General features: G+C 45.4%; 1 protein-coding gene across 1 annotated transcript; it reads right to left on the bottom strand.

Moving 5' to 3' along the window:
- Positions 1-6,064: 6,064 nt before the first annotated feature.
- CFAP20 (cilia and flagella associated protein 20) lies at positions 6,065-18,747 on the bottom strand. Its single transcript, XM_004431660.3, has 6 exons — positions 18,423-18,747; positions 9,647-9,726; positions 8,857-8,968; positions 7,463-7,651; positions 7,004-7,114; positions 6,065-6,499 (listed from the first exon to the last, which is right to left on the bottom strand). The coding sequence occupies exons 1-6, from the start codon at positions 18,504-18,506 to the stop codon at positions 6,494-6,496; spliced, it is 582 nt and encodes a 193-aa protein (XP_004431717.1). The 5' UTR covers positions 18,507-18,747; the 3' UTR covers positions 6,065-6,493.
- Positions 18,748-23,725: the final 4,978 nt, after the last annotated feature.

Genomic DNA, 23,725 nt, shown 5'->3' with positions numbered 1-23,725 from the left:
TCCTCTGGGGAGGGGAGGGGGGCTGGAGACTGAGTTAATCATCTATTGTGCCTACGTGAGGAAGCCTCCATAAAAATCCCTAAAGTACGGGGTTTGGAGAGCTTCCGGACTGCTGAACACACCCATGCGCTGGGAGGGTGGTGCACCCCAAACTCCACAGGGACAGAAGCTCCTGTACTTGGGACCCTTCCAGACCTCACCTTATAAACTTCTTCATATGGCTGTTCATCTGTATCTTTGACCATATCCATTATTGTATAGTAAACTGGTAAACGTGCTTCCCTGAGTTCTGTGAGCAATTACAGCAAATTATCGAACCTGAGGAGGGGGTTGTGGGAATCCCCAATTTGTAGCCCAGTCGAACAGAAGTGTGGGTAACCTGGGACCCACCACTTGTGATTGGTGTCTGAGGTGCGGGGAGTCCTTTACCCATGGGATCTGATGCTATCTCCAGGTAGACAGTGTCAGAACTGAACTGAATTGTAGGACACCCAACTGGTGTTGGAGAATTGGTTGATGTGGAAAAAACCCACACATTTGGTGTCAGAAGTATTGTGAATGTGAGTAGAGGAAGAAACAGAAATTCTTCTTTTATGTGGTTTCACAGGAGGCAGGGAAGCTGGTGCCTCTGAGGCCCACAGAGCCCCCAAGGGGAGGGTGGCAGCCACCACGGGTGCCCCACACCAGGTGAGCTTGCTGGGGAATAGGTGGGGCCTTGAAGCACCCTTCAGGCCTCAACAGCTCCCTCAGACAAGTGGGGTACAGTGGGACAAAACTAATGCCCAAATCCCGCAGGGGTAGGCCAGTGGCCCCTCCGGGGCTCAGCCACCTAAAGAAGCCCCAGTTCCTTCATCTCCCTTATTTGAGGCTGCTGGGGTTCCCTGGGGGCAGGCGGTCGGGGCAGGGGCTGGTAAGGAGCTCTGGGTGTAGAGCATCTCCCCTGCCCACCCCTCAACTAGCGCACTGACCAAAGGGAGCACGACCTCTGGGAACGAGCCTCTACTCCCTGTATTAGTACAGGGATATCAGAAACACCTTTTCTTTGGTGAACTGAGTCAAGCCCAAAACATAGGACTGGCCAGAAACATTACATAGGTACCTCTGTCCCCATTAAAATGGGGCGTTAAGAATTTGGCAAGCCCAGCCCCTAAGACCTTCAGAACGTTCTGGTCTGGAACTCCTGTAGGACCTGCAGCTCATCCCTCCCCACCCACACACGCTTAGCAGAGGATCCCCACGTGATCCCGCTTTCTCAGTATGATCCTACTGTCCACACATCCTCAAGTTCTCCGTGGAAGTGCATCAAAAGAGAGTGAACAGACACTTCGCCAAACTTTAGGAACAAGTGGTATGAATCTTTTTTGCAGGCTCACTGATCAGTTTTGTACTTGTGATCTGAGATTTGCGTTCACAGCACACCCCCTGGTAGCCAGCTTGGCGGGAGAGAGACCACAGCCTTCCTCTACCTCTGAGAGTTGGAGGCTCCTGATAGTCACCAAGAGTCTGACATGTTGGCTTAGGCTGGTTTCCAATCCCAAAAAAGAGGTCCCAGGCTTGAACAGATGCTTCAGGGTTCAAGTGAGCGGGAGGGCGGTCTTGGAGAAGGGGAGGAGGCTTTGGAGGGTGACTTGGAACCCAAAAGCTAGTGTGTGTGTGGACTGATTCTACTGTACTTACTGATGTTACTGTATTCCCTCCCAGATACCAGGAGGATTCACAGCTTAAGACTTTAGGAAGAAAGATTTGGAGGAAACCCAAGTGATGAGAGGGCTCATGCAGGCCCTTATTAATATTTATGACCCTCACGCAGGAAAGCAGCGGAGGCTCTAGGGGACATTTACGCCCCTTTAATAAGGGGTTCTGTCCAGTGCGTTTCCACATCCCACCCCTTTGCACAGTGTTTTGCTTTGCTTCAGGCACCATGGATACCAAGAGGCACGATTTTTCCAGGGCTCATGCTCCATCCAGATGTTCACCGCCTTATGGATTTACAATTTGGAGTGCCTCTGTCGCAGCCCGGAGGCACTCGTGGTTTGCATTACAGGACTCCACGGTCTCGGATTATGGAAAATGTAGAGAGATGTAAATTACATATGAGCATTTTGTATAAAGGGAACTTGAGGATTTCGGGGGGCGGGGGGAGCTTGTGCCCAGGGCGGGGTTGCTTTATGCCTCCTTCCCTCCCAGCATGCGGCCTCTCCACACTCAGAGGTATGCATCACATCGAGTCTTGCTCACTCCAACTTGGAGCAGCTTGTCAAGTGACAGAAACATGAAAAATCACCAGGGGAAGGCGCTACCATGCAGATTTCTGGGCCAGATTTAGATCTCCTGAAAGAGAATCTGTATTTTAATGAGCTGGGCCCCAAGAGCCTGCATTTTAATAGGCCAGGGCTAAGTGATCTAAATTCCACTCTTTTTTTTAATTGGGAAATATAATCAGAAGAATATATTTAATTGTGTGTGTATAATTTGAATAGTAATGAAGCAAACATCCATGTGTCAACACTACCCAGGGTTAGGAAATAGAGCACTGGTGGTCCTCTGAAGCCCCCTGAAGTGCCTCTCCTGTACTTGTGTCCCCACCCTCCCATCTGCTCCTGTCTAGGTAAAGCACTCTCCTGAGTTTTGAGATACTCAGTCCCCTGCCTGTCACTGTAGATTGTCGTTTATAACGCATCCTAGAATAATATATTCTTTTGCCTATTTAAAAATTGCATAGAAATGGAATTGTCCTTAATACATTGTGTCTTGCTGTTTTCTCTGCATTATGGTTGTGTGGTTCCCCTCTGCTGTTTTGCCTCACTGTAATTTGTCCCTTTTCATTGCTGTATAGTATTCCATCATGTGAAGCTAAGACAATTGATCGAATCTATTGTTCATGGACATCTCTTCCAGCCCAGCTCTGAGGTGAGTTTCACGTATCTTATCATCAGGCTAATTTTGTTGAGGAGGAAATTGCAGGTCAAAGAGGTCGAGTGATTTACAAGCCTAGCATGGGGATTAAACAGCCTGAAACCTGCCTCACTGTGTGAGCTTGGCCACATTAACCTCTGTGTCTTGGTTTTCTCATCTGCAAAAAGAGAATAATAGTCATAAACCAATGTTACCGCAATAAAAAAGGAAAAAAATGCAAAAAAAAAAAAAATGAGAATAATAGTTCCTGTTTCAATGTTGTGATGATTCAGTAACAAATACATGTAAAGCAGTTAAACTTTACCTGGCCCATTCAAATACTGCCAGTTCAGGAATGGGAACTGAGACTTTTATCTTACTTCGTATTCTTTGTGCAGTTTGAATTACCCATGAGCATATGTTACTTTTATGATCCATTATGTAAACACAGACTATACCCCACAGCTTTTTACGCCCAGCCTCAGGCCCTGGAGTTAAGCTGATGTGCGACCACGCTGGGAGCAACCTGGCAAGCCCGCACTGCAGAGGCTGAGCTGGGTCTGGCCGGGCACAGCCACCCAGGCAGACATTCCCTGACCTCTCAATGCCCGCTACAGAGAGGGCACAGGAGGCAGGGGACGCCCACATAAGGGAGGACAGGGATGGCATGACCCCCATCAGTGATCCGGTTCCTCGTTCCACCCCGGCCACTATTAGAGGGGCCAGCCCGTGTCTTTCTGGGCTGCAGTGTCCTCATCAGTAACCTGGGGGAAGGGAGGGCTCAGACAAGAAAGGCTCCAAGATCTTTTCCAGTGAATTCCCCGACACTGAGACTTTTGGCTACAGCTGCTGACGTGCTGGGAAATCATCTTGCAGGTTGTTCCCCGGCACACTGGCCTCCTTGAGAAGTGCCCCAGGATGGGTTGGACTGGCCTGCGCAGTCTTGGCCTGGCTGCAGAGAAAGCAGTCAATGGGCCAGTGGCAAATACGGCCGTAGTGGATGTGCTCACCCCCAAGATGAGCCCTGCTGGGAAGGGTTACACGCCTGCCCCCTCAAGTTCATGCCCATTAACTAACACTCTTTTATTTGGAAGGCAGTTCCTTCTAGAACCCACCATGACTTCCAAGGAGCCGGCTAGTGCAACTCTGCCTGCCCCCATTTCCACAATGTAAGGTCTCTCTGGTCCCAGCTCCATGAAGGAGGCGGAGGCCTCTAGCCCAGCAGCCTGTCCTTTCCTTCCTCCTTCCCTTGGCCTCACTAGTCGTCGTCATTGTCCCAGTGAGCTGGAAAGCTGCGGGCAAGGGGCCACGCGGTCACCGGTGCCACAGTTCACCCTGGCCCGGGTCCAGCTTAGATAATACGTCCCATCACCCTCGACGCCCCCTCACTTCCTCTCGGATGGATATGTGAAGCATCTGGGAAGTCAACAGCTGCCGTCTTCCACCCCAAAGAGGGCGGTGAGGTAATCCCCATACATAGTCTGGTGAGTGCCTCGGGGTGAAAGGGGCTCTGTGTGAGGAAAGTGTATTACTGTATTGCTCTGGACTTCCAGGAGCACTCCACTGATGTCCTGGCACCGAGAGATGAAGTTAACCGGGTTTTCTCGCCTCTACAAAAGCATCTTTCATCCCACAACAGACTCCAGATTGGAGGGAAGATTTCACTCTACAGTGGCCAGAGACAAGGAGCCCTGTTGAGTCCCTGACCGCCCCACCCCCACCCATTTCTGAGGATTCCTACTGTAACCCAGAAAGCTCCGGAGAGGGGCGCACGGAGGCTGACGATGGGAATGCTGATGTGTTGAAGGATGGAGAAGCTGACAACACTCAGATTTGACCGGGGCTGGCTCTGAAAAGGCAGGCTGTCACCTGGGCTGATGGGCGCTCTGCAACGCAGAATGACTGGTGACTCAAAGGAGGGGCAGCATCCGTGGGGCGGGTGGCTCCAGTCTGGTTGCTGCAGGAAGAGAAAGGGGCAAGTCGCCTCGACTTGGCCCACTTAAGTGTCAGGCACCACCACCTGTGAGGAGAAAAGAAAACTCGGTGACGGGCATGGAAGGGAGCAGTGCAGCAGCTGTCCCGCCACCCCTCCGCCTCCTGCAGCCCCCGCCCTCTCGAGACATGGTCACGCTTCCCCAGAGCACGCTCTGGGGGATGAGGACACAGGGCAACAATGCTTCCTGCCATTCAACTTCTCAGAAGGCAGCACTGGTAATGAGGAATTCAGCTCTACGTGTTCCTACCTAAGTCAAAATGGCCGGTGCCCACAATTCCAGCCCATCCCTGTGGAATGAAACCAAGTCCAGAGGGAGTGCCTGGGGAGAGCACAGTATCTTGGATGGCCTTTTGTTCTTTTTTGACTTTGAAATTTGTATTACATAAATATTACCTTTCAAAAAGATTCTTTTTATAGCACAAAAAAAGTATACAAATGGCACAACCACCACTCTCTCCAGATGTAATCACTGCACACTTCTTATGCACCCTCCAAGATCATCTAGGTATATCTACACGCGCTCTTCTCTGCCCCCAAATTGCTTTCCCCCTAGAAATGTTATGTACGGTAGAGCTGCATCATGTAAGTTTTTAACTTTTGTAAATTAACTATTTGTGCCAGGGTCATTCCACTAAGCAAGCGTGTGCCCCAGAGTAAGCATGAGTGGGAAATGTGATGTAAGGTTTCAGTTCTCCCGTGTTATTCTAGTGTTTAAAGAAACATTTTTCCTATAAGTCCCTAAACTCAAAACAAGCACTTCATCTGCAGCTCAAATAGGAAAATGGTGATCCACTCCAGCGCTGAGGGACACGAGAGGTGCCAGCCGTACGGAAGAGCACGTGGGGCTCCAACACGACACCTTCCGGAGGCGTTTCCGGGCGACCTGGACTGTATGCCACGTTGTCTCAAGCGCGACCTGGAGCCCCACCCCTGGTGAGATGATTCCTAGTGGCTGGCTGGACGCTGGGCAGACACTGTTCATGGCTTTTCCCATTGAGTTTATCTTGGAAGTTGTTCCAAATCGGTATATATAGTTGTCTTGTTCTTCAAGTGCTCACTGCAAGCTACTTCACAGCATGAATGTATGGGGTGTTCTTTGGAAAGAATTCTATTTTCACATCACAAACGAAAGAGAAAAGTCACCATTAAAAAGACAGAAACTAAGAACAAATGTACAAACCAAGAATATAATATTTTATTAATTTCCAGATTATGAGTCTTACACAGCATATACATATATTTAGATAATATATAAAACAAAGAACAAACTGCAGGAAGAAATATTGGTCTGAAATTGCATTATGGGACATCTTTAATTCTAAAGTTCATGGTAAATGTATCTCCCCACACACTGGGGCAGGCAGCAGGATAATCTCTAGCATTCACGTATCAAAGAACGGCTTATCCCTCACTGTATTTACGATGCACTTATGCATTACAGCATGGTCACTGGTGTCCATGACAAGAGACACCAAGTAGTGGATAAAAGAACCCTAGCACAGTGAACTCATATAAATATTTGTTTTTTGCATTGTCCTCCAGATAGTTTCCTTTTTAAACTAAGAGTCATGTCCAGGGTCTATCCCTTGGTTTGCATTCCAGTTATTGCTGGAGGAAAAAAAAAACAGAAAAGAGGTATCAGTTTAAGTTATTAGAAAACAGTCAGTGCCACTGACACCCCCACCTCTGGTGACACTCGAGGGGACCCTGGGCTGTGAGGAAATGCTCACATCAGCAGCAGGCAGGCATGTAAGCACCCACCACCGTGTCAGAGGGGACCAATCGGCTGATGGTAATTTTGGGCTGGTACAGAGGGTCAGATAGAAGATATTCTTCAAGGAAGGCCTGTGAGCAGGAAGCAGCAGGATGCCCCCCAGGAGGGGCAGGGTCACTTTGTGGAGGTGGGGACAGCAGTAACAGAACATTTCACAGGATTGTTCCTGGCTCAGTGCTGATGGCAAAGAAGAGCTAAGATCTTACGATGTAAAGGTACTCCATACTCCATATCAACACAGAGAGGCTCTCCAGCTGAACTCGTAGAATACAGCACTTTCCAGGGACACGGCTTCCCCAACTCACTGTCCTGCCTGCCTCTGAGGAAGGCTGGCCTACCTTTGCCTTGTTCTGAACTGGGAGATATAGTTTGAACTCTGCTGGCAGTTCATCTTCTGAGTACAGTCTGTCTGAGAAGTAAACCCGGCGGATGCGACAGTTTGCGTGGATCTGTGGATGCAAGACTTATTTTAAGAGGTAAAATACGACTCTCCTTCCTCTTTTCCTGATTCTCCTAGCGCCCCTCTCATGACGCTGTCAAAGCTTCATCTCTTTGGCGTCTCCTCAGCTTGGCTTAGGGGTGGATTCTGGCAAGAGGCAGATTTTGCTTGCTCTCTTCTCCCACTATATCTGAGCAGACTCCTGAATACGTTCTGCACCTCTTTGAGGTCAAAGACAGTAACTTGGGAACTTTAGCCAAAAACCCACACTGTTCTGTCACATGGGCCACAAGCCAGTAACAGATAGAGCACACTCCCCTTCTCCCACTGGGGCTCCACCTGGAAAAGAAGCCGGTACCTGCACTCTCAGGGTCTCAATGTAATTTGTGCCATACGCCCGCCGGGTGAAGTCTGACAGGTTGAACTGAATCTGGTTCCAGCCGTCATCCAGCCGCATGGGCATAGTACAGATGAAGGGTTTGACCCGCGTGGTGCTCTGGTAGTTACTTGCCCGAAACCGCCGACGCACATTCTTGTCATCTAGTACCTATGAGATATAAAACAGTTTTATTTATTTATTTATTTATTTTGTGAGGAAGATCAGTCCTGAGCTAACATCCGTGCTAATCCTCCTCTTTTCGCTGAGGAAGACCAGCTCTGAGCTAACATCTATTGCCAATCCTCCTCCTTTTTTTTTTTGCCCCAAAGCCCCAGTAGATAGTTGAATGTCATAGTTGCACATCCTTCTAGTTGCTGTATGTGGGACACGGCCTCAGCATGGCCGGAGAAGCGGTGCGTCAGTGCGCACCTGGGATCTGAACCCGGGCCGCCAGTAGCAGAGCACGTGCACTTAACTGCTAAGCCACGGGCCGGCCGATACCTATGAGATACAGAGAAGAGTCACATTAACCTCATCCTGGAAGAAACAAACACCCTTGGTGAGACAAGGACCTGAACTCCCACAGCCTGGTTTCCCAAGGCTGAGACCCCAGGGAGAAGAAACAGACCAGATACAGGTCACACTGGAGGCAGATGGCCCGGAAGTAGCAAGTTTATCTTGTCTGTTGCCAAGGCAACACCAGCTGCCTATGACATATGACAAATCCGTCAGGCCCTCAGACCATAGAACGATTTCATAAACATTCATCCCTTTGAAAAATCAAAAATACTAGAATAGAGACCAGTAATAACTCCCCATAATAACTCCCCATAGGGACACTCGTCTAACCCTCAAGTTTTGAAACCTTGTAGCTAATGATTAGATTTTCTAGATGATTACTGCTTCTTTAAAAACTTGGCATTAAGGGGCTGGCCCGGTGGCGCAAGTGGTTAAGTGCACACACGCCACTGCGGCAGCCCGGGGTTCACTGGTTCGGATCCTGAGCACGCAAAGACGCACCATTTGGCGAGCCATGCTGTGGTGGTGTCCCATATAAAGTGGAGGAAGATGGGCACGGATGTTAGCCCACGGCCAGTCTTCCTCAGCAAAAAGAGGAGGATTGGCAGATGTTAGCTCAGGGCTGATCTTCCTCACAAAAAAAAAAAAAAAAAAAAAACTTGGCATTAAATTTTGATTACTAATACCAAATTTATGTTATAAATATAAGGGCTGCATCAAGTATATAGCAGAGGCAGAAAAGAGTACATACAAAAGGATAAAGATATCTTCCCAGGACCACTTTTTCCCTGTAAGTTGACAGGATACCTCTTTGGTATAGCCAAGAGTGTGCGCACTCATGAGCACACACTTACCTGTACCTCAAAGGTAAAATATTTCTTCAGGTTTTTGATAATCATGACAAGGAAGGGAAGTTTAATTCCCAACGTCTTCTTTGGGTCTGCAGGACATGTGATGTATGTGGTGCTGTAGAGAGAGGAAATACCAATAAACACACTGCTTATCTTTGCCTGTGTGGTACACACAGCAATAACACTTGGTCCAGGCAGATCTGAAAGATCCAGATATGTCATCCAATGACCGGCTCAACCCTTAAGTCAGCTGATGCTTTAACAAGGCTGGACTCTGAAACAAAAGCTTAACACAGGACTAGACACCAACAATAACATAGCTGAAGACCAAAGCCAGACCAGTGGATCTGAGGTAGTTCTTCCAGTGAGAGAAGATTCCATTCTGGTCCAAGAGAACCATCAAATGATAGAAAACTAAGACCACTGTGGCACTGAAAACCACACTGGACACCCACTGGATGATTCGTGCAACACACACACCTTGGTTAAATACTAATAGCAATAGCTAATACCTACATAGCACTTACCCTGCTAAGCAGGTTTTAAGTGTTTCATACACGTTCACTTATTTAATCTTCACAATAATCCTATAAGGAAGATGTTCTGTTACCATCCCTATTTTACAGATGAGGAAACTAAGGCCTGGGGGATTAAGTAACTTGCCCAAGGTAAGCTCCAAGTAGCAGAGCTGGATTCACACCAGGCAGTCTGACTCTGCAGCCTGTGCTATTAACCTCTGTGATGTACTGCCTCCCTCGCATACAATGTCTGGCAGAAGAGAGAGGCAACCCACCTGACATTTGTTCCTTCAATCTCTAGCACCAGGGACTGGATGTCGTTATCAGTGATTCTTTTGATGTGGCCATTCCGCACCTATGAGGAAGAAAATTAAACTGGTTAGTATCAAAATATTGGGCAACAACTTTGTTAAGATTTTGAAGGCTGAACGGGACCACGTAAAGAAAAACACCACAGTAGCCCAAGGGACATAACACAGAAGTTTGCGACATGTATGTGGAAGCTTATATGTAAGTAAGCCACACTATTACCAGCAGGATACAGGATACCATCAATCACCATAGGAATCACAGATAACTGGGCAATCTGTAAATCAGGATTAATGTCTTTCCAACGAAATCAACTCAATATGTACTAGGAACATTCATATACACTCTCTCACTTAATCCTTACAACAACAACAACAACAACAACACCACCACCACCAGAATGTAGGTAGTACTGTTTCCACTTTACAAATGTGGACACAGACACCTGGGGAGTTCAAATGACAGATCCTAAGTAAGAGTGTTAGGATTAAGGACCAGGCTTTGCACTGCCCCACGCTGCCTCATCCACTTCTTCAGCCAGAAAGGTCAAATGCTGAACATCATTGAGAAGGAGGGTGGCAACCAAACAATGAGGGCATACTCCCCCAAGTTTACTCCTACTTCATGCCTCTTTATCTTCTTTTCCCTAAGTTTCTGTGTTTTCAAGTATGAATTCAAGTGCCATCTGTGCCACACACAGAAGCCTTCTTTAGCATTTTCAGCCCACGCCGACCTCTCTTCTCTCTGACTTGTTTTTCTGGCTCATGTAGCCCAGACCACATAATTTAGCACTTCATCCTACATTGTTTTGTATTGTTTGCTGCATATGTAGGAAGTACATGATGCGGAGGAATCAATATTCAATACAGTTTCCTCCTCTCAAAATAGTTAGGAAAGCACAATTACCTCAAGCATTAAACTGTTAAACACCTAATATGGACAGAGCAGAGATATGCAAGGGCACTTCTGAGACAGGGCTGGACTGTTAGGGCTGAATGTATTAACACACGAAAAAGATCAAGCAGGTTTAGAACTGGATGCATCAGAAAGACAAGCATGTGGTCTTTTTCTAGGTAGAGTGAAAATGGCTGTGTTGGGCTGTCATAATCAATGACTCAATCATTTGGCTTTCCATTAGATTTGCACATGGGGAGAGAATGCAGTCTCAAGTCTGCCTGATAGCTGTATTTTTCAACGTAGATGATTAATAATATGGCATTCTGTTTTTAGATGTCAGTCTCTGTGAGCTCTGTTACTCGTGGTGTGCTTGGTGTTCCCCAGGTGACAGCTGATATCACTGCCCATCTTTTTCTGGGAGAAGCAACTGAGTCTTGTCTCCTCAAAAAAGTATAAGCTCAAGAGTAGGGATCAAGGATTAAGCACCTTAAGATACAAAAGATACCGTATCTTTTACAATGCTTAGTATTAGTTAGGCATAAACTAAGCATTCAAATATTTGCTGACTTCTGGAATTTGTCACCCAAAGAGCTGGCACATATGAATAGATTCAAGGAGGATTTTTAAAAAAATTCCTGGATAACAAATCCACCGTGGACTATTATAGGAAGCCAGAGATCCTGGGGTATATCACAAAGCCAGTGAGGCTGCCAGCATGAAGAATGCTTTCCCACAAATCATCCTTTGGTGCCCATTGTCAGAGACAAAATGCTGTGTGGATGGGCCCCAGAGCTCTGCCAATGCAGCATTTCTTGGGTTCTCAAGACACAAACATCACATTGAAGTGCTTCTCAAACAAAGCTGGCAACATCCAGTGCCCTCCTGCTTTGAATTCTGGGCCCCTTTCCAAGGGAGATTAAGAGCACAAAGGCTTGGGTCTGTGTAGCACATGCCAATACTGCCCACCTCATTTCCCATATAAACGCTCCCAACCAAAGTGGCAATATTCCTCCTCTATTTGCTAGCCCACAGCCGCTGTGGAAAATCAGGCAGACTTGTCGGTAAAGGAGGAATTAATCAAGAAATTATCTCCAAAAAATGTGATGTAGTCACATTGATTAGAGCTGGCAGTATTCCAACAAGATGTAAACACTAATTTTATAACATACCACTAATTATTCTCTAGAATATAATTTCGTTCTTTCTTAAAAAGGTACATAATGCAACAATCAAACAGACAGTTAAGTGGAGAGGATTAAGTAATTAGGGCCCTAGGACTACTACTGCTCTAAGGCAACATGCTGCAATTTAACCAACACTGTTTGAAAGCATGGCCTCAACCCCTACATCCCCAAAGTCTCTCAGGCAAGAGTCCAAGAGAAGTCTCCCTCAGCTCCAGGAAGCCCAGCCAGATTTCACAGGGAGGAAATGTTAGGAAACTCACCTTCTGCTCATCTCAAAGTTTACAGTGGATGACTTCACTACAGCAAATGTGACTATTCAGGCCTTTACAGGAGAAAACAATGCCTTACACTGCACCCAGAAGGTAGCAGGCTGGAAGCCAAAAGAGAGACTTGGTGTATTCTTATGCTCTGCCCTAGAGGCAAGCTAACTTTTAGTTGGACTTTCAATAACTCTCTAAAGAGAAATTTCTTTCAGCAACACATCAACAACCACACTCACAAACTTAACTCTTACAAAATTAATGTAGCCCACAAAACAAGAGAACTCAGAGGAAAAAAAGGCAGCTTTTTCAAAGGAATGCCCACCAGTGTCTCTCGAGTTTTAACCTGGCTGGTGGTGAGACAAGCTAAACAGAGCTTTGTCCACAGAGAAAGTTCAGTCCTCAAAGAAGAAAAACACAGGTATTCTCATATCACCAGCTGCCAGAGCTCTGAAATCAAGTTAAGCTGAATTGTTAGTGATTATGATTTCTCTCCTTCATCAAGTTCAAAAGCTGCAAATAATAAACTCATTGGAAGAAAAGAGTGGGGTAGGGGTGCAATTAACCAGAGATATGAGCCCTGAAAGGGTGGGAAACCTCCCAAAACCTCTCTCTCGGCTCTAATACTAGGATCAAAGGGAAAGGAGGGTCGACAATCTGGGGCAAGGCAGCCTGACCACCCTGGCAATCTGGCTGTCACTGCCTTAAACTGTAAAGGCCTTCCAGGAAGCAAGCCCCTCCTCAGTCCAGCTTCTGACAAAGACATACCACAAGATACATGGCCTCAGAAAGCATCAACTTCCTTTCCTTCGCTCCTTCTAGGCCAGGGGTCACTGGGCAGGCCTGGCTTTGAAATGAAGATAAAATGAACTGGTCAGCGTTTACAGCTCATGGTGAAAGGTTTGACTTTACTTCCCTCTCTAAATTATAAAATGCCAATTGTTTTTGACTTGTTAATTCTTTTTAATTTCATGACACATTCCCACTATCCAAGTGTGGCCTATCAAAGTTTTAGTTCTCCAAAAAATAAATAAATAAAGCCAATCATACGTTTTTTTATTTCATGAACTCCTCCCCTTCTCCCCGGCCCCAAGCTATGAGCTGGAGGTACTTCAGAGTCTGGCTACCGGCAATGACAGCTCAAAACGGTCCTCAGCCGCTGCAGCCCAGAAGAGAATCTTCAGATCCTTCCTGCAATCCCTCTCCCCGGCTTTCCACGGTTGCTGGGGCAACTAATAACGAACATTGATTTTTCTTTTTTTCAATGTAAGCCCCAGGGAGGAGGGTCAAGCTGAGGGGAAAAAATACTACTGGGATAAGGAGGAAGCTGGCCAACGCTCTATATTTCTTCAGGCGCTTTAAAAGTAACACATGAGTTGTATCCATTCTCTACCCCACCTTTCATTTTTCTGGCTCCACCCACTTATCCTAGCAGACAGCTGAGCCCTCAGCCATCTGGCGTCCTAGGCTTCATGACACATGTTCCAATTTACATTAAGCCATTAGAGCTGTCCATTTCAGCAGGCAAGTTTCTGCCCACCCCCCGCCCCGCTAGGGGCTGGGCTCTAAGTCAGAAAACAGGCGGAGGGAGCCCTCTGTGGGGAGAGCTGGGCATAGCTCCGACTCAGGGCCTGGGCCTTGCCAGCTCCAAGGCTGCTCTCCAGACGTTACTGCACTTCACAGGAACTATCCGGACAGCAGACAGGCAACTCTGGGCATATACAGACACTTCCTTAGTAAAAAGGACAATTATGTGCACTGCTAACCAGTCTCTTCCAAACAGTGCCTTGAAAGGGCAAGTGTAACTAAAACCCATGCCTTCGCCCAATTATAGTAAAAGCTGTTACTCAGAATAATGAAGAACATAGTCAGACTGACCCAGGGAAAGTCTGAAAAAAAGTTTTATTCCTTAAATGCTCTCAACTCCACCACTGGAAACTGCATCAGTTTAACACGTGCCAACAAAGCTTGCTAATTAAAAGCTAGGGTGTGGGAACTTTTTTTTCCTGGAGAGACATTTTGATCATTTTTAAAACTAGCAAACAGGGGGGCCGGCCCTGTGGCTTAGTGGTTAAGTGCGCGCGCTCCACTGCTGGCGGCCCAGGTTCGGATCCCGGGCGCGCACTGACGCACCGCTTCTCCAGCCATGCTGAGGCCATGTCCCACATACAGCAACTAGAAGGATGTGCAACTATGACATATAACTATCTACTGGGGCTTTGGGGAGAAAAAGGGAAAAAAAGGAGGATTGGCAATAGATGTTAGCTCAGGGCCGGTCTTTCTCAGCAAAAAGAGGAAGATTGGCATGGATGTTAGCTCAGGGCTAATCTTCCTCAAAATAAAATAAAATAAAATAAAATAAAAAAATAAAGCTTTAAAAAAATAAACAAAATAAAATAAAACTAGGAACAGGGAATGGGAATGGGAATCTAATCGTATCTAGCAACAACCACAAAAATTCTGGTTCTAATATTTAGTTTGGGAATAGGGGAGGATCAGCAGCAGCTGAGAGAAAGACAAAGTAAGAGAAAAGACTGAGAAGCTTGTATGAATAAACCTTCTCATCTAGTAGACTTTTAGGATATTACCAGTAAAGACTGAAAATTATGTTTTACACAGGCATAAGCAGGAATAGAAACTCTTGGTATTTTCTTTACAAACCAGAAGTAATGTTTACATTAAGCAAGAGCCCTTTAATAAATGTAATATTTACTGGTCCCAGAAGTTAAGGGAATATTAAGAAATCCCTAATTTCTCCTAAGCTATTGGTTTGAAAAATTACAATGGTCTCTATCAGGAAGCTTACCGTCTAGCGAGGAATACAGATCTTAAGCAGCTAATTTCAAGTGTGATGAGTATGACGAAAAGAAAGCAGAGGTTCTATAAGTGGATGTAAATTAACTAACCCCGGGGAAGTGTCTTTGCGCTGTGACCTGAAGACTAACGAAGAGGTGGAGGAGTGGGTCCCAGCAGAGGGACCATAAGAACACGAGCCTGCAGGGGAGCGAGAGCAGGCCTTCTTTCAGTTCAGGAGGTCACTGCTGAGAGGGCGACCCTGGGGGAGGCGAACCTGGAGAACTAATAAGGCAGGCACCAGACATGCGCTGTGCAGCCCTGGAGCCATATTAAGGGTTTCGGACTGGAAAAGCCATAGTACAATGACTCAATTATTCTCATTTCAGAAGGCTGGCTTTACTGTACTTCCTATTCCTAGGCTTCTGAATACTGGGCTCAGGTATAAAATTCTTCTTCACTCTTGAGCAAATTCCTCAGTTCCCTACCCTATTTAGTACTTTATGCAATAACTCTGTTGCTAAGCACTTTATATACATCCTCATGTAATCTCCAGAACTAGGAGAAAGAGGTGGCATTATCACCAGATGAGAAAACTGAGTAGTAAAGCACTTGCCCAAGGTGACACAGCATAGGACATATGACAGAGCCAGGACGCAAATCCAAGGTGTCCGCTCATGCTCCAGCACTGGGGTTTCAAGGTAAGATACTATTCTTCCCCTTACAGAACTTGTAGTCTAGTGGGAGATACACAAGAAATAGGCAACTGGCACACAGTGAGACAGAGAGTGCCACAGGAGCACAGGAGACCTCACTGAAGCTCCCAATGAAACTGTTTGAGATGTGAGCGGTGCGATGAGGGGGAGGGGCTGTCAACTTCAGAGTGTCAGATAAATGCAGGTGTTACAAATGTAACCACACTCACAAAAATGGAGTTTGCGAATTCACTAGTACTGTGAATATGGCACTCACTCCTCATATTCATAAGGAGACACAGGGCCTAAAGAGAAGCCAAACCTAATTTTTCCAAGATTATTTTTCACAGAAAACAAATTACAGAAATTCTCTCTCCATAAACTCAGGAAGGGAATAATAAAGTTCTGTGAAATCAAAATAACTAAAAATAGGCAGCACTGGTAATACGTACCTACTGGCAAAGATCATGTTCATTTCTACATATATGTGGACAGTCCTTCCTCCCTCCATCATCAAACTTTGCCCTTATTACAACTTTGCCTTATTCCCTGGGAGCAGGGAAAATGTCTTCTACAACTCTGTATCTCCCCAAATCTACCCAATGCCTGTCACTTAGCTTTTGCTCAATAAATCTTTGATAAGTATATCAATTCCCAGTTTTTCCCCTGACTGGATTGGATTCCCAACACTTTCTGAGGACTTTATAATACAGCTGAGAAAAGGCACACAGACAACAAAGCCTATGGATCTGGCCCCAGACTTTCTCTTTTCCTCCCTTTCCTCCCCTTGACCCAGGGGAAAAAAATTCACGGCTAAACACTTTTCAATCTAGTCTAAATAAGGAGAGTAGAAACATATAATTAACTTTAACTATTATGAGAATTTTGCTTAAAATGAAGGGTTCTCCTAAAAGTTTTCTTTGCCAAAATGTTTGTTTAATTTACTCCATGTAATCCTTCCAGTTGATCTAAGAATGTCCTCACACGTGTTTATGTCATTAGGGTACCATCCGACCTCTAGTGGCGTTGTTAAGGGACACGGTGCACCATGGTTACTTTGCTTTTATATTCCGTGTGTAAACATGTTGACTAATCAAAAAGCTGCATTTGAAATATAAAATACACTACAGAAGATCAAGCCCAGAAAGGTTAAAATGGGCAACATGGATAAAAGTTTCACCTAACAGGAATGCTGAGGCCTCTCTCCCAGTGGAATTCTTTCAGGGTTAGTAGTTCTCTGACCCGCTTGAAAACCTCTCCTCCTAGATCAAGTTTCGTTCTCTATTTCAACTGCTTATATTGACATTTTTGTTACAATTCCAAGTTCAACTGGCACACAAGGCCACTCTCTCCAGGCCTTCTGACAGCCCATAACCAAGTCCAGCACAACTGGGAAGCCATCATCCTTATAAAGTTCCCAGGGACACTCACTCCGGGTTCTCTTGGTAGAGGCGCAATTTCAGAGTTTAGAATGTTTTCTTCCAATGTGAACAAAACCATGAACTGATAACCTCAGTAATGTAGGGAAAAAATTAAAGACTGTTTTCCCATGTAATACACTTGGCATTAGCTTTAGCTTGTGGATAGAATCATTGTTCAAGTGGCAAGTTGGTCACACTTTTCACATATGCTTAAGGCCGAAACTCATTCCAGATGTTCCACTATTACAGATCTTTCAACCATCTTATAAAAATGACATTATGAACACACCACGCTCAAAGCTGCTTTCAGAATGCAGAATTCCCTAGTGGTGACAGACAGAAGGCTGTCCGTGTTCTCTCCTCTATGTGGCCCAAAACCTGCATCTGTGGATAAGGGAAGACAGGGAGTTGTTCTGAAAAGAAATCCAAAAATTCTTGGCTTCATTACCAATAAACTACTTATTTAGATTATTCCACATCCACGTCTGTAAAAACACCATTCAACATACCACCTCTCTCCCTTCTCCCCGGAAGACGGCAGTACTAAGGTTATACCCTCTATCACCTGTCTTCCACAGTAGAGTGCCTATCTTCACTATCTTCCAAAAAGGGGACAGCTGACTGTCTGGGAATTCATGAGAGATGAAAGACGAAAATAATAAAATGCAGACCTACTCACAGACTGCTAGACACACATGCCCGCTATTCAATAACTCCAAAAAGTGGACAGGGTCATCACCTGCTGTGGTCGGTGAAAGCATCATCCAGTGGATGCCTGATTAAGGACAATGAGGCTCACCCTTGGCTCAGAGCTTATTAATCCAGACAGGACTTTCTCACCATTATGCAATTTTCCTGATGGAGAAATTAGGCATTCAAGGCACCGTACAGACCCCAAGTCACAGTGAGTTTGGAGCAGGTGCCAAAAGCCACGGAATTCTGGCTTGTGTGGGACCAGTGGGAGGAAGGAAGCGAATGAATGAACCCCAAACATAACCGCGTTCTGGCTGCGCCTCTATCAGGATGCCCAGCACAAAGGCTCTGTGTCTAGTGCCCAGCACAGTGCCTGGCACAAGACAGGAGATCAGTGAATGTTGGTGAAATTAGTGAACAACAGTTCCGTTCATCTGTGCGTTCCCAAAGCAACCCCAAGTTGATGCATCTCACGGTATGACATGGGCACTATCAACCCCACCATACAGATGGGGAAACCGAGGCTCAGAAGAATTGACTGGCCGAGTCAAGTCTGGGGCGAGGAACCACTGTCCCAACCACCCCACGGCCGCAGGACAGTTACACCCAGCCACGCCCACCCCACAGGCACCCCCGCTGCTTGCACGACGCCCCCACCTCGCGCCTCGGTCACACCAGGCTGGGGACAGGGCACCGCAGCGACCGCCTGGCCTCCCCGGGCCGCCGCCACTCGATACGACTACCCACCGCCCCGTCCCCAGCCCCCAGGCGAGGAGGGGCGCGGCCCCCAGCCCCCGACCTTTTTGTCCCAGATCTGCAGGGGCTTGCTGCCGATGCTGTAGAGGATGGAGAGGAAGCCGCTCTGGAACGTGTTTTTGAACATCTCGCCGGCGGCCTTCTCCGCCGCCGCGCCGGGCCGACCTAGATATGAGCACCAAGCGGCGAAGGCAACGCAGGGGGCTGGCCCTGGTCCGAAGAAGGACGCTGCTCTCCTGACCGCCCGATCAGCAGCCACCCACCGCTGGACTTCGACGCCGGACGCTACGTCCGTGAGCTTCACCTCCAGGAAGCACTAACCCAGGTCCACACGGAAACCACAGCAACTGCTGACCGCGCCGCTCTCCCCGCCTTAAATGGAGGCGGCGCTTAAGATGGATCCCTCCACCCACTTGAGCCCGCCCCCTGAAAGAGCCCAATCACCTCACAGGGCTCGCTACTTCCTGTTCCTTCCGCTCTTAAGCCCCGCCCTAGTCCCGCCTCCTCGTGAAAAGAACTCTGATGCCAAGGGACTATTTTCCCATCATCGCCCTAGAGCTTTTAGAAGGCGGAAGGAGACAGAAGGTTATAGAATGTGTGTTAGAACCTGCGTCGTGTCAAGGTAACCTGGCGGGGGGCGGGGGGTCAGGGGGCGTGGAGACTAGGCCCCGCCCCCTGGGGAGAGAGGAGGAGCTACGGGAAAACGGAGAGAGGCTCGGAACGTGGCTTGGCTAAGCAAGCGCTTGCTTGCTCACCTGAGCGTGCCAAAAGTACAGGATAAGGTTAAGGCAGCTAAGCAGTATTGAGCACCAACTGTGCTAAGCGCCTTGTGGGCATCATTGCTTTAATTATTAACGGAGTCGCTATGAATACAACGCCACATATCTTAACTTGTGGGATGCAGTCAAAGCAGTACTCTGAGGAAAATCTATCGCCTTAAATACATTATTAGAAAACAAGAAAGCCTGACCATTAAGATAAAAGCAGAAATTAATAAAATTAAACAAAATAAAGTTGAGTTCGTTGAGTTGAATCAACAGCTGGGTTTTTTTAAAAAGTCAATTAATACTTAGAACATTTTTTAAGAGACATAAAATAAGCTATGATATTTCAAGTGTGGAAGAAATCCCAAATGTCGGAGATAATCACTCACTGAACATGTACCTAAATATTATACTCTGTGCCCAGGCTTGTGCTGGGTATTGTGGCTGAAAGAAAAAGGAGTTTGCAGCTAACTCCATCATCATAACAACCAGTAACAGCTAACATCAATGGAGCATTTATTAAGTGTTGGGCACTATACTATGTGTCAGGCACTATGCTAAGTGTCTTAGCCTTTATTAAACTATTTAATCCTCACAGCAGCCCTGTGTGTGAACAATCCAGCCAGAATTTTCAGATATAGGGGAAAAAATATATGGATCTTATTACAGTAGAAAGTCAGAACTTTTTATATGAAATTGTTACTTCTGGATGATTTCTAGGGACTTGGTATACTTTAGGCCAGTGAACAATTTATCTTTTGACTGTTATTAAAATTTTCAAAATATCCTAGGGAGTAACACAATTATCTTACATTAGATTTTCATGTGCACTTGAGTCTATTGCAGGATTTTTTATTCTGTTCCATTGAACACTGACAACACCAAATGCTGGTGAGGATGTGGACCAACAGGAACTCTCATTCACTGCTGGTAGGAATGCAAAATGGAACAGCCACTGTAGAAGACAGTTTGGAGATTTCTTACAAAACTAAACATACTCTTTTCATAGGATTCTGCAATTCCACTCCTTGGTATTTACCCAAAGGAGATGAAAACTTATGCCCACACCAAAACCTGCACACAGATGTTTATAGCAGCTTTATTCATAATTGCCAAAATTTGAAAGCAACCAAGATGTCCTTTAGTAGGTGAATGGATAAACTGGTGCATCCAGACAATGGAATTATTCAGTGCTAAAAATAAATGAGTGATCAAGCCATGAAAAAACACGGAGGAAGCTTAAATGTATATTACTAAGTGAAAGAAGCCAATCTGAAAAGGCTACATAATGATTCCAATTACTGACATTCTGGAAAAGGAACTATGGAGACAATAAAAAGATCAGTGCTTGCTGAGGGTGGGAGGGGAGATAAATAGGCCGAGTATAGAGGATTTTTAGGCCAGTGAAAATATTCTGTTTGATACCATATTGATGAATACATGTCACTATACATTTATCCAAATCCATAGAGTTGTACATCACCAAGAATTAACCATAGCGTAAGCTATGGACTTTGGGTGATTATGATGTGTCAATGTAGGTTCATCAATTGTAACAAATGTACCACTCTGGTGGGGGATGTTGATAATTGGGGAGGCCATGCATGTGTTGGGGCAGGGGATATATGGGAAATCTCTGTACTTTCCTTTCAGTTTTTCTGTTAACGTAAAACTGCTCCAAAAAATAAGGTCTTAATTAAAAAAAACAAAACACTTAGAAATATCTTCAAGACCTTAAGCTAGACAAAGATTTGTTAAATAGGACACAAAATTCACTAACATAAAAAAATTATTAAATTGGACTTCATTATAATTTTAAAAGTCTGTTAACTAAAAGACAACATTAAGAGAGTGAAAAGGCATACCACAATCTGGGAGAAGGTACTTGTAATACATATATCAGACAAAAAAATCTTTTATCCAGAATATATAAAGAACTCCCACAAGTTAACAGGAAAAAGACAGAAAATCCAATTTTGAAAAATTGGCAAAAGGCTTGTAGCAGGTACTATACAAAAGAAAATATCCAAATGACCAATAAGCATATGAAAAGGTGCTCACCATATATGGTCATCAGGAAAATGCAAATTAAAATAATGAGACACTACTACAGATCTGTCAGAATGACTAAAATTAAAAGGAATGACAATACTAAGTGATGGGGAGGATTTGGAGCAACTGGAACATTTATGCCCTCTTGATGGGAGTATAAATTGGTACAGCCACTTTGGAAAACTGCTTGACAATGCCTACTAAATCTAGACATATGTATACTCTGTGACTGAGAAATTCTAATCCTGGGTACCAAACAGAAATGCTTGCTTATGTCCATAAAAGATATTTACAGGAATGTTCTTTGCAATATCATTTATAATAGCCCTAAACTGGAAACAACTCAAATGTCCATCTACAGTAGATGGATAAATTGTGATATATTTATTCAATGAAATACTACATAACAATGAAAATAATGGACTAATGCTCCTCTCAATAACATGGATGAGTCTCATAGAAATGATGTTGAACAAAAGAAGCCAGATGCAAAAGAAGCCGGATTGTGTGATTTGATTTATTGAATATCAAAAACAGGTTAAACTAATCCATGGTATTGAAGTCATGCTATGGCCTCCTAACTAGAGCATGAGCTTCCAGTTCCTCTGTCCTCCAGCCTCTCTCCTCTCAGCCTCCATGTCAATCAGCCTATAGCATTCTCGACTCCTGTTAATCTGCTGCCCTTGGGGTAAAGTCCAAATCCTTGCCCTACATTTAAAGGCCTCAGAACTCACCAGGTGAGGATCCAGGTTTTGTGGTGCCTACTGTTTGATCATCTCTTTATAAGACACAGTTTTGTAATATCATTTTCAGAAAGCAAATAGGATAATTCAGTCTTCCTTTATCATGGTTACTAGATGTATTCATAAAACAAGCAACTTTATTCACATATGTGCTGCTGTTTCTAGTATTGCTCCTTGTTTGTGCTCTCTAAACACAGAGATTCTGATTAATTCCATTTTGTATGAGTCTCATAAAAAAAAGTGTTGTATGTTTATAACTATACACCCTGCATCAATGACTCTATTTCAGATGGGAAGGAAGTTCCATTTTGACTCAGCTTTGATGAGCACCAAATCCTCTGCTTACCTTTGTAGATTTTACAAAACCATATGGACTACTTGAACAAATTGCTAAGGCACCTCCCAGGGGCTTGGAAGGGGCCCAGCAAATGAGAGGTTCTGATGCTTGAGTTTCATCACAGTGCCTATGCCTCTATGCCTCTGCTTCTCTCCTATCATTCCCTTACTGGTACTCTGTCCAGCCAGACTGGTCTTTGCCATTTCCCATAAGTGAGCACTTTCTCACCTTATTTCCTGCCTGTGCCACTCCCTCCTTCACCTTGTCTGCCTATTCTCAGAGGATATGGCTTCCCCTGCAAGCCTCTTAAGTGGAGGTGGCTTTTCCTTTGTACTCCTCAAACTCTGGGTTTAGAGGTAGGATGTGCATCCTCCTTGATCCTCACTGTTCCTCCTCTCTCTCATTCCTAAAATGTCCAGTCCTTTGAAATACACACCATCAGACTCTGCTACCTACTACCCCTTGTTACAGCCATCTCAGATCCCTGGATCATTCCTTGATATTTAATGTCTGGCCCAATGTCTCTCTCCACCATTGCTCTCATTATTAACTATTTCTAATATGTGTGTAACTGCTTTATTGAGATATAATTTACTCACTATAAAATTCACTCATTTTAATTGTACAATGATTTTGGGTGTATTTACCAAGTTGTTAGCATCACCATTATCTAATTTTATTTTATTTTATTTTTTATAATTTTATTTATTTATTTTTTCCCCCAAAGCCCCAGTAGATAGTTGTATGTCATAGCTGCACATCCTTCTAGTTGCTGTATGTGGGACGCGGCCTCAGCATGGCCGGAGATGCGGTGTGTTGGTGTGTGCCCGGGATCCGAACCGGGCTACCAGCAGTGGAGCGCACGCACTTAACCGCTAAGCCACGGGGCCGGCCCACCATTATCTAATTTTAGAACACTTCCATCACTCCAAAAAGAAAACCTCTGCCCATTGTCACTCCTACCCTGAGGCTATGTCTAATCTACTTTCTGTCTCTATAGATTTGCCTCCTTTTTTTTTTTTTTGAGGAAGATCAACCCTGAGCTAACATCCATGCTAATCCTCCTCTTTTTGCTGAGGAAGACTGGCTCTGAGCTAACATCTATTGCCAATCCTCCTCCTTTTTCTCCCCAAAGCCCCAGCAGATAGTTGTATGTCACAGTTGCACATCCTTCTAGTTGCTGTATGTGGGACGCGGCCTCAGCATGGCCGGAGAAGCGGTGTGTCGGTGCGCCCCCGGGATCCGAACCCCGGGCCGCCAGTAGCGGAGCATGCGCACTTAACCGGTTGCTCAGCCACGGGGTCAGCCCCATAGATTTGCCTCTTCTGAACATTTCATATAAGTGGAATCATGCAATATGTGGTCTTTTGTGTCTGCCTTCTTTCACCTAGCATAATATTTTTGAGGTTCATCCATGCTGTAGTATGTATCAGTACTCCATTCCTCTTTA

Source organism: Ceratotherium simum, chromosome 30 (genome assembly GCF_057802395.1).
Source record: "Ceratotherium simum simum isolate JZ-2026a chromosome 30, ASM5780239v1, whole genome shotgun sequence".
Lineage (NCBI taxonomy): Eukaryota > Metazoa > Chordata > Mammalia > Perissodactyla > Rhinocerotidae > Ceratotherium > Ceratotherium simum.
Note: the sequence above shows the minus strand (reverse complement) of the source record. Positions and strands in the feature narration are given on the sequence as shown.

What these genes read in the sequence shown, in the direction of transcription:
- CFAP20 (XM_004431660.3), bottom strand. Translation starts at nt 18,506, where the DNA reads ATGTTCAAAAACACGTTCCAGAGCGGCTTCCTCTCCATCCTCTACAGC. An exon ending in ATTGAAGGAACAAATGTCAG is followed by an intron (nt 8,969 to 9,646) that starts GTGGGTTGCCTC and finishes CTCTCTCTACAG; the next exon opens with CACCACATACATCACATGTC. An exon ending in ATTTTACCTTTGAGGTACAG is followed by an intron (nt 7,652 to 8,856) that starts GTAAGTGTGTGC and finishes TATATCTCATAG; the next exon opens with GTACTAGATGACAAGAATGT.